This window comes from Polypterus senegalus, chromosome 12, assembly GCF_016835505.1.
Source record: "Polypterus senegalus isolate Bchr_013 chromosome 12, ASM1683550v1, whole genome shotgun sequence".
NCBI classification, from domain to species: domain Eukaryota; kingdom Metazoa; phylum Chordata; class Cladistia; order Polypteriformes; family Polypteridae; genus Polypterus; species Polypterus senegalus.
The window spans coordinates 128,514,628-128,526,680 of record NC_053165.1 but is presented as its reverse complement, the minus strand read 5'-3'; the positions used below and the strand labels follow the sequence as shown (position 1 = coordinate 128,526,680).

Below are 12,053 nucleotides of genomic sequence, written 5' to 3'. Positions count from 1 at the left end.
GAACAATACCATGTTACAAATCAGGATTATTAATATATACTATGTGTGTGTGTGTGTATATGTGTGTGTGTATATGTGTATATATATATATATATATATATATGTATATATATATATATATATATATATATATATATTCTCAGTATGAGACAGAGGGAATATAGGTGTGTTTCATGATTTACATCTTTTGTAATGTTTTAAAATGTGCTTCTCTGTTTATTCATCCTTTTCATGTCCATAAGTCTGTGTGTTGTACAGTATGTGATAGTTCATTTTAGAACTAACTTCACTCAGTCAGACTTCTTACTAACTTTGAACTCAGTCCATAACTTTGCTCTACTTCACCATCTCCATGATGTATACTGGTACAGCAGTTAAGTCTTATACTCCATATCATCTTGACACATCTGGATAATGTAAAAACTGCTCTTACAGAGATATGTTTATAGACAATAGTTTAGCATTCATGTCCTCTATGCTCACCCTCAACCTAGGCACACTATTGGGTAGTGTGCTAATCCCCCAGTGTGAATATGTCCAGACACCACACCAGCTCTATCATTAAAAATGATACTAACATCACTGTTATAGGCCTGATCATCACCAATGATTAAAAATGGCTTGTAGACAATAGGTCTATCTGCTTGACTCAGCAATCCCAGGACAACCTGACCTTTAATTTCAAAAAATTAAGGAGCAGGTCATAGACTTCAGAGGATGGATTACGCTGTGGTTTGTTTTTGTGTAATGCTGTGGAAAAGGTGGACTTGTTTAACAATCATTGATTAATTGAGGAGGGAACAGCACATTTTGTTTATTGGCAAGTTCACCAATGCCTTCCTGAGATGTCTCACAGGTGCTGTCTGGAGTTCATCTTTGCTGGCTGCATCACATCCTGGTAGGACACACATGCTTGGGTCACTGCAGAGGGTGGTGAAAGTCACAAAATATTACTGGCACCCAGCTGCCTTCTGTCCAGGGTATCTAAAAGACATTCTGCTACGATTATTACACGCTTAGCCATTCTGCACAGCTGTCTTTTTTTGCTCCTGCCTTCTGGCAAATAGTAAAGAACCAGTGTCCCTCAGTATGGCTTTAGAGAAAGTGTTTTAGTTGTGGAGTTACTGAAGAGCCAATCCTAATAACACACATTGTAAGAAAAAGACTATGTATAAATATTTGAAATATAACTGAATATATATCTATACTGTACATTGTATTTTATGTATATTTTTTGTGTTTTTTTTATATTATCACTGTTACGGAGAAACATGTAAGTAACAATATAGTTATACTGTATGCACAAGACAATAAATACTGTATGTTTAATGATGAGATCACCTTGGGATGATTCCCTGCTGAATGCCCACTGTAACTGACTATTTATTAGTAGTAGTAGTAGTAGTAATAGTATTTGATATCTCTCTATTATAAACAAAAATCCTGTGGAATGAATGACTAGGAGACGATAAATGATCTTCACATTAAGATCACGAAAGACATATAAAAGAACCGCAAGACGAAAGAGAATGGGCAAAAAAAAATCAGTAGTGTAAAGGGAAGCAGCACACATAGCTACAGGTGTCTCAGTGCATATAAAGTGTATAAAGGACAATACGTTACAAATGAAACGTCGTCGAATAAATGATCGCATTAGCGCAAAAAAGGAAATTAATCATCAGGACCAGGTGTAATTGAAAAAATAGCAAGACAAATCGAGGTCAGTAATAAAAGGAAATGAGCAGAAAACAAAGTCTTTTCTCATTCGCATCATTCAATGCACAAAATGTAGATTTACACAATAATGGAACATACGCTATGGGAATCTGTGGACCCGCAACAGTCAAAGCAACTACAAGTTTTCAAAAGAAAACACAATTCGGTCAGGTGTATATTTATGATTATGAAGAAGCAATCACAACGCGAGCAGCAGAGACACAAGGTGGCAAAAAGAATAGCAGCTGGACAGGCTTTAAAGAGATCAAAGGACGGCGCAACAGCAACCACCGAGAACGCGTGCAGTGTGATATGTCCTGCAAGAAAGAATTTAACCACGCCCAGGGCCGGAAATAAAGGACAAGTATTGTTTTTACAATGTCATGCGAGACCAGGAAATTAGCAATCATTTAAAACAAGTCTACAGACATCTAACCTAGCAGTTGCTGGATTGCTTTTGCCAGACAAGCATCATGTGCTCCCAGCTCTTAAAACAACGACATGAAGTGCTTTGAGAAACTGGTGCGGAGTCATATAATCGCCTGCCTGCCAGCAGACCTGGGGCCTCATGTATAAACGGTGCATACGCACAGAAATGTTGCGTAAGAACTTTTCCACGTTCAAATCGCCATGTATAAAACCTATACTTGGCGTAAAGCCACGCACTTTTCCACGGTACCTCATGCCTTGTCGTACGCAAGTTCTCCGCTCGGTTTTGCAAATGGCGGCACCCAGCGTCAAAGCAATGGTACTGTTCTTGTGTATTACTCATTATTTTCATGACGCGGCTTTATAAATACACAGAAACTAACCGCATATTGTTTATTAGTGTAATGCATCTGATTGTAATTAACTCGTAACAATATAATGGTCCAGGGAACAGCCATAGTATTCCAAATACCATAACTGCTTTAGCGTTGTTACTCTCACTTCTCCTTCTTCTTCTTTCAGCTCCTCCCATTAGGAGTTGCCACAGCGGATCATCTTTTTCCATATTACTCTCACTGCACGACTCGGAGTATTTATATCACTGTATCTGAGTGTGAATTACAGCAGCAGCTGATCGGAAAGAGAATTATCGGTATACAGCTTTAAGGACACGCTGTCTCAGCCACTGCAAAACGTTTTAAAGCCTTTCCTGTACAGACCTCGCGGTTCAGAAACGGTTTAATCCCAAGAACTTTAAATGCACTCAATCAATTGCTCCTTGTAGAACGGTTTGTACTTATAATTACAATCACCCCACTGTAAACTTGCATTACAGTTATAATATCTCACAACCTGGGCCACTTTATAAAGCGCGTATTTACATATGATGACGATATCATTTTTAAGGTGAAATGCAGCAAAATATGTTTGTTAAATTATACACATAAAACTTTAACTTCATTTAAATAATCTATATTCTTCACTGGGAGTGTCGTGAAAGATAGAATAATTAAACATGTACTACGAAGATATTTCAATGTTCTTTAAACGTTTTGAAGAATCGGCGCTGAGCTTACAGATGGCTTAACGTCTATTACAGAGCTGATTGTATCGCGAACGGTTACTTGGGGAAAGAAAAGCAAGGACTCTTGGGCGGCCACGCCAATATATATTGAATATAAAACAGAAAGAGAAAATAACAACACAGCTAAAAACGCAGCGACAAATTTCGACAAAAGATAAATGCTTATCATGAGCATGAGGCTGCTGTGCAGTGTCCGCCACGGACGTGGCCATCTACCGTGCATAAGCTACCTTACTGACATTGGCCGACGAAGGAGCCACCGATTCTTCCTCTGCCCAGTGCTACCACAAGCCTAGAGCCGTCCCTGAGTACTGCTGCAATAAATTATTTCATCGAAGTGAAACACATGCTTAACGTGCTTTAACTCCTATCATCATGAAAATGACATCACGTATACGTCTCAGTATTTTAGTTATTCAGAGAGCTGTAATATCACAAATGTAATGGACTCCAGTTGGAGGAAGAGAGCCAGTTTAAGAAGCAAGTAGTGATTCACACACATAGAGCACATAGAAGATCAAATACAAAACAAAGCATTTAACGTGCTACTTTAATTACGATGTGATTTGAGAAACTGGTTAATTAAACGATTTTAAGATGAAGTTTATAATGTTCTACTAAATGACAAAATAAACTACGTGATTACAGTGGAAATGTCGAGATTAAAGTTGACATTTCGTGCTTTTTCCCCACCGTGTGCTTTTTTCTCTGTACCCTAATAAACTTTCATATGACACTCAGACAGTGGGCTTACAACTCTTCTTTTCACGGCAACTTTGATATGTGACTTCTTTTTTATTTCCGGCACTGTGCGATTTTGTGAACGTGAGCTTTCAAGTTTCTCCAAAACGCTATGTCACTCGATCAACTTCATTTTGTTGATTATACCACGGTTTATTTGAACAAATAGTATGTTTTTCCTTTGCCTCCACTTGGTATTCGCTGAAATTCTTATATTTTCCCCATGCTTTTCCCATTGTCTTTTCACAGAAGGCTGTGCTTAAGGGCGATTTATATTGATTTGCATATTCAAATAGGCGTAATTCTGGGAGGATTTGGGGCGTTACATAATGCGTGTGCACGAGCGTTAGTTTTCACGCTCATCGGGATTTATGTAACGGAAGCACGTGGAAGTTGGAGTACGCACAGATTCCTGCATCTGGATTTTTCTGTGCGTAAACACATTTCGGCTTTTGTGCTTACGCCATGTTATAGTGCGAGTTCTACGCACGGCGTTATACATGAGGCCCCTGGACCCATCTCAATTTGCTTACAGAGATTTACAGAGGATGCTGTGGCCACAGCCCTTCATGCTGCCCTGACCCACCTGGAGCAGCAGTGGAGTTATGCCAGACTGCTCTTTGTGAACTTCAGCTCAGCGTTTAACACCATCCCCCCACAATGACTGGTGTCCAAACTGGCAGATGTGGGACTTCCATCACTCACCTGCATTTGGATACTGGACTTCCTGTCTGGTCGCTCCCAGAGGGTCAGGCTGGGTCCCCACACCTCCATTGCTCTCAGCCTTAACACTGGGACGCCACAGGGTTGTGTGCTCAACCCGCTCCTCTACTCACTACAAATATGGCTGTGTCCCCAATCACCATAGCAACAAGATCATAAAGTTGGTGGATGACACGATGGTGGTTGGACTCATTTTGGGCAAGGAGGGTGAGCTGGCATACAGGGACAAGGTGGAGCGGCTGTCAGAGTGGTGCAAAGTCAATAACCTGCTCCTCAACACCACAAAAACGAAGGAGCTTGTTATTGACTTTAGAAAAAACAAAACTGACATCCAGCCACTCATCATTGGTGGGGCCTGTGTGGAGAGGGTCCCGGTGATCAGGTTTCTGGGCACTAAGCTGGAGGATGACCGGACCTGGAGCGCCAACACCAAGGAGCTGCTGAAGAAGGCAGAGCAGTGACTGTATTTTCTGAGAATCCTCACAAAGAACAATCTCCCCAAAAATCTGCTCCTAGCCCTTGATCACTGTTCCATTGACGGTGTGCTCACGTACAGACTGTGTGTGTGGTACGGCAGCTGCACTTCCTCAGAAAGGAAAGTGCTACACAGGGTTGTCAAGACAGCAGAGACAACAATTGGTTGTACCCTCCCCACTCTGGGACAAATCTACACCTTCTGATGCTGCAAAAAAGCAATAGACATTTCATAGGATTCATCACATCCTGGTTATTGCCTTTTCCAGCTTTTGCCATCAGGCAAGAGATACAGAGCAATGAAAACCAGGACAAAACGCCTTAAAAACAGCTTTTATCCAAAAGCAATCATGGCCCTGAACTCAGAATAAAACTGCTCCATATCATTCTCCCAATGTGCAATATTGACCTTAAGTCAACCAGTACAGTTTGTACATTTAACCAGTGCAACTTGTATATATAATAAGTGCAATTTGTATATTTTGTAAAGTACTTTTATTACTATTCAGTTTGTAATTATTTTCTCTCTTCTTGTCTTTTTAACTCTTATGCCTCACACTGCCTGAGTGAACTGCACCTTCAATTTTGTTGTTTCTTTGTAAAAGTGAGAATGACAATAAAGATCTATCTATAATTGTGATCCAAATTAGTTGAAACAAAAACATTGCACCTTGATAATTAACATGTTGTTCTTAGTTGATTTAGAGGCATTCTGTATTTTCTTAAAGTTACAAGTATGTACTTTTTTTTTTTTAAATTTTTTAATGTGATGTCACAGTCAACCCATCCTTGCTATAATACATTGCCATGGGTGAGTAATGGCAAAACCATTAGGCCATGGCTTGATGCTCTTTTGCTTCTAATTTAAACAAAAGCATTTAAAAATTGTAAGTTAACATGACATAGTTAATTATGAGCCTGTTAAATATGAGAAACCAGGTTTTTGGCTGGATCTTTACTAGCTATGTAGACTTCTCATTTATCCTTACACAGATAAACCCAATAACAAGCCTTTAAGGGCATACCCAATACTATATAAACTTCAGTGTCCCTACATGGGTTCAAATTAAGAACTTTGCTGTCCATGTCTGTGTGGTGGCATTGACTTCCTCAGCTAGGGTCTTTTCTTTGTCTTGTGCAATTTTGCAGGGGAAACACCACCTCTTCCTGGTAAGATACTTTAAGCACAGAATTCCCATTGTTAAAATAAGGCACAGAGCTAAATCTTGAAGATGAATATAGTTACTGTGATATCCAGAAGGTGTGCAGGAGGGATTTCAGAGGAGTGTCCAGCTCCAAGAACCTTTAGGAATGAACATGTCCCGGTCTAATAAAAGCTTTGTGAGCTTCCTGGTTGTCAAGAGTGCATTCAATCTCCAAGGGGAATGCAGAGGATGCATGTACCCTTTAAAAAAAAAAAAAAAACTTGTGCTGATTGGATAAGTCAGTTTCTGGGTACAGGTTAACGTCTGCTCATACGCCCCAAAGTGTCCAGCTTCTGGTTACAAGCTTAATATTGATGTCCTTCTTTGTGCCTTTTGGTTTGGCAGCTCACCACTGATAAATGCCTCTGGCTATCTAGTAACTTTTAGAAAGCAAACGGACAAAATGATGTATAATGGAATATCTGCAGAACAACTGACCCACTGAAATACGTGCCTATTTGAAATACAGGTGTGGAGAGACAATTTACTTTGTGTATCTCTATCAGGTCTGCTATTTTAGAACATAGAGCCTTGTTTATCCTGTTGTTTACTGGGTCACTAAAAGCTTGTTTGCTCCTACAGTGATCTGTGTAGAAAAGAAACTGACAGCAAAAATGAAGACAAATAGCTGGTGTGAAATTGAAATACAGAATTAGGAGAAACAAGCCAAGGTGGTTTCAGAAAATGGAGGGAAATGCAGAGAATGACTAAGTAAAGCAGCAAGATCAAAAATGTGGTGGTAGATGACATGAGAAATAGGCAAATCAATATTAAAGTTGCCTAAAACCTTACAATCCAGAAGACCTGGAGAAAGACAGTAAATAACACCTTTTAAATTATGTTTTGTTGTTGTTGTAAGAACTAGATATTAATAGGACACCACACAAAACTTAACATACACATTTTATTTGCAATAAATGTAAGTAAATGCAACAGCATGGCTCAGTAGCTACTGCAGACTGAACAGAAATTCAAAGGTTTGGGGAAGATCCCTGATAAGCATGTGTATTCACCTATAAAAGCTAATTGTTTTATTGTACTGTATACTACATTACACATTATCAAAAAGTACAAATTTTGTGTATACTTTGTATCAAAAACTGTGAAAGTTGGTATTAATATGCATGGGAGATAAATATGTTAAATTAACATCTTCAGCAAATATAACAAAGCTAGATTCCTGCATAAAATAGGAGTACATACATAAAGCAATGCAGTGATGATGTATACTTAAATAAAAATACATAAGAAGAGTCAATATGACTATAATTAATAATAAATCTCCAAAGTAATTTATAAAATTGAGTAATATGGGAGATATATCTTTAAATAGAAGCAGCAGTCTCTTACCTGCAGTCACAAAAAAAATAAAAAGCACATCTGTATGGAAATAAGAATTACATACGCTTACATACATATTGATTAAAAAGCACTTGATTATGCTTCTGGCACTGGTCAATGAGCATTATTTCAGATACAGGCTTCCCATAAGGTGAAGACATTAACGAAAGCTGCTGTACTTAACAAAATATTTCAGAAAATAAAACAAGTCAAATAGACCATCTTAAATGCTGGAAGCTAAACTATTTTTGTCTAGAACTCTTGTAAAGAAGCACATTTACAAGAACATACTGTACAGACATTTCAGAAATAAATCATTTATATCTACCATATGTACCATTAAAAGAAGTGAGCTCCAAATAAAAGGATGTAACAAGGATTTCTGTATTTTTACATTTACGTGTAGAATAGATTTGTGCAGGTATAATTCATAAATATGTCACCCCAGTCAAAAAGAGAAACAATTTAGCAATCTAGAGGTGAGCCAATTGCTAGGCTGGGGAGGAATTGCTGCTTAGGTCAGATATATCAGCACGGTTGATGAAAAATCCTGGTGAATCACAGAGAAGATGAGACACAGATGAGGTAAATTATTTGCAATGTGAAAAGTATTTTCTGCAGATAACAAGAGTGTCTTTCAGAAATCATTCTCAGACACAGATATTAAAAACAGAAGGTAAAATTTATTTTCTCCATGAAGGGGATGATATGAAGCATGCAGCAGAGCACCACATTGCAATCCAGCTCATCTCAGCTCATGACTCAGTGGAAATGATCTCTGCTCAAACCACACTTCATTTCTAAAAGTTTCTAGTGTACTAAATCAACTAAACATAAATATATTTAATGAAGAAGGGATAATAAATGTTAGTGAACCTAATCATAAATGTACCTTTCGGGAAAGGCAAAACAACAGCAACTGATGAATATGTGTTTGATAATGGCAGGATGTCTGAGAAAAATACAATTAAGAAACACTTTGGAACACTTGGAAAATAAACAAAAAAACAACAACAACAACAACAAAAAAAACATTTGTGCGTTTAAAAATAGAACATAATTCCTAAATAGTTAGGCATCTCTTGTCCCTTTTTCAGTCAGAAATCATTTCAGAAGTACAGGCATCTGGTGTTCTAGTGATTTAGATAAAAGTAACAAGAGTAGTGGGGAAAGAAGAAAAACAATCTTTATTTTGAAGAAATGTGACTTAATCTGATCCCACCTCAATTTTATATTCAGTAAGTTCACAAACAATAACAAAACATTCAATTCTCCCAACAGAGCTGCATACTAGAAATATGAGCCTTTTACTTATTGATTAATATCAACTTTCTCTTCATTTAAGTTATCCATTCTATAAGACTTTAAATAAAAACTGTACTCTGACTGCTTTTTAAAGATTTCACTGCAGAAGTTGCACTGCATCTTTGTTCTTCATTTTCTGTATTAATAATGCTCTTTTGTTGCAGCTGGGAAATGTCAGTGTTTTTCTTGCAAACATCAAATTGCAAGTCTTCATTTTCAGGGTCTTTAATTTTATGAACTATGAAGAGATGTCTATTGAGAGAGATGTGAGATGTATAGCACAGGCAACAGTGTAGGCACTGAAAGGTGGGAGAATCTGACTTATGTTGAGGTATATGTGCTTGAAATTCAGTTGTATTCTCTGTGGAGAAGCCACATTTTGCACACTTATATTCTGTTTTCAGTTTCTTTGGGGAAGACACAGCAGAAGTGTTATTCTTACTGCCTTCAGTGTCGGCGTCATCTGCAGTCCTTTTTACAGGCAACTGAAAATAAAACACAAAGGTGAAAGTGTAAACACTTTTATAAAGGTTTGCAATGCCATACTTGTCAATTTAAAATACATTTTCTAAACACAAAATATAACTGTTTAACTATATACAGTGGATTCAGAAAGTACTTGGACTTCTTCACTTTTTTCACATTTTGCTATGTTGCAGCCTTGTGCTTACTCATTTAAATTAATTTCCCCCACATCAAGCAAGATTCAATACCCTAGAATGACAAAGTAAAAACATGATTTTAGAAATTTCCACAAAGCTTTTAAAAATAAAAAACTGATATGTCACACTGACGTAAGTACTCAGACCCTTTGCTATGACATTTTAAATATGGCACAAATGCATCCCAACTTTATTGATTCTTGAACTGAAAACATCTGGTACAAACCTTCCTAGAGCTGGTTTCCTGGCCAAACTGAACAATCATGAGATACAAAGTGATTGAGAACCCGATGGACATTCTGGCTGAGCTCCAGGGGACCTGTGTGGAGCTGGGAGACATTTCCAGAAGAACCATCATTATTGTATCACTCCATCAATCTGGGCTTTATGACAGAGTGGCCAGACAGAAGCCTCTATTCAGTAAAAGACACATGGAAGCCCAATTGGAGTTTGCAAAAAGACACCAAAAGGACTCTTAGATTGTGTGAAAGATGAGCAGAGCAAATTACAGAGATATTCTTAATGAAAACCTGCTCCAGAGCTCTCTGGACTTCATACTGTGCTAAAGTTTAATTGTCCAACAGGATAATGACTTTAAGCATAAAGTAAAGACAACACTTAGGGAAACCTCTTGGAATGTCCTCAAGTTATCCAGCCAGAGACAGAACGTCAACCCAATCAAACAATTCAGACATGACAGAGATTGAGAGGATCTGCAGAGAAGAATGTCAGAACATCCCCAAAGCTTGGTGTGCATTATATTCAAGAAGACACCTGGGTGTGATCTATGCCAAAGGTGTTTCAACAAAGAACCAAGTAAAAGGTCTGAATACTTGTGTCAATGTAATATTTAGTTTTTTTAAATTTTTAATAAATATATATAAAAAAAATTGTAAATCTTGTTTTTATTTTTTTTACTTTGGAGTAATGAGTATTGCTTGATGTAAGGAAAAAATTAGAAATTTTAGCAAAAGGCTGCAGTATAGCAAAATATGAAAAAGTGAAGGGGTTGGAATACTTTCTAAATCCGCTGTATAAATCAAAACATTGTGCACAATATAACTGGCCACAAATCGTTCAGAACCTCATCCTTCCCTATTTCATTTCCTCATATGCAGAGGCTGGCCACACACTCAGGCAGGAGAGGGCGTTCTTTCCCTCAGCTGAGTTATTTGGTGCTTTCTGACCTAGAAGTTTAAGACTCAGCATCTTAAGATATTAATTGAAGAAGGTTAAAGTAAGAGGACAAAGTGCAACACAAGATGCTTAAAAAATAATAAATCAGAGGGAAATAAACGAAGCAAGGAACCAGTAAAAAGAGAGGTACTGGAAGATGATGGCTAATATTGTTATTTCACAGCTAAACAGGACCAAGTGTGATTTTAGGCCCTTTCAGTGTGAGCACTGCAAGTTCCCTAGTCATTTTCTCCAGGTACTTGGTTTTCCTCCTACAGCCTATAGATGTACAATGATGTAATGTAATGATTCTAACATTATATGACTGACTTGGTGTATATATGATTGTGTCTTGAAGTGGAATGTATACTAACTACAGTTACTTGTATAAATATTATGATGTTACTTGTTGTGATGTAAATTTTTGCATAAAAGTTAATACATATTTTGTATGTCTTTTATTTGTAACTTAGGCAAAGCAAGGTAATATCAGTGTTACATTAGTGAGAAGCATTCATTGAGTCACCCTGGACTAAGTCAGGAAAGTGAATTTTACAACAGAATTGGGGGAAGTGCGTTAAGAAAGTTTGGTAAATGTTTCTCTGAAGTCTCTCAATCCCCATAGGAAAGCCATACTGCCTAACTATCAAGCTTTACCTTAACAAATGGTTTGAAGGGCAGGTGTGAAGAGGTTCTATTCCCCCATTGGTCTAAAGTATGGCTGTTTGAAACTGGCTTGTATCAAAAGCCTTGAGGAATATGGCCAGCCAATACCCCCAGGCCGCCAGGTGGAGCCCTCCCTGCAGCATGGAGGTGCCCTGAATGCCAGCTGGGAATTACGGACAATGGAGTTTTCCTTGGATACCACAGGGGCCGATAGAAGGCGCTGCAGGGAGGAACAGTGTTTACCCACCCTATGTCCCGGAAGTACGTCCTAGTCACAAGGACAAGGGGAATGACGTGCTTCCGGGGTGAAGAAAAGGACTTTTGATCTGACCTGGAATTGATAGGAGATCACATGAACTGGGGATTGGAACACTTCCAGGTCAGGGAGGATAAAAGAATTGTGGGAGCTCCCAGACGGCATGCTGAGCTGGGCGGAAGGGTGGCAACGCGTCCAGGAGTGGAGGAATTGTTTATTGTGTATTTTGGAGTATTTAATGAGTATTGTGGAGAGGAGGGTGCTTTGTGCACTGT

At 38.2% G+C, this 12,053-nt stretch overlaps 1 protein-coding gene across 2 annotated transcripts in view; it reads right to left on the bottom strand.

Moving 5' to 3' along the window:
- Window positions 1-7,972: 7,972 nt before the first annotated feature.
- Window positions 7,973-12,053, bottom strand: part of znf592 (zinc finger protein 592) — a 98,725-nt gene continuing 94,644 nt past the window's right edge. For both annotated transcript variants that reach the window (XM_039773406.1, XM_039773407.1), the window contains one exon: window positions 7,973-9,503. In XM_039773406.1, the coding sequence (XP_039629340.1) occupies window positions 9,078-9,503 (426 nt within the window). In that variant the 3' untranslated portion in view covers window positions 7,973-9,077. The remainder of the gene's footprint in view (window positions 9,504-12,053) is intronic.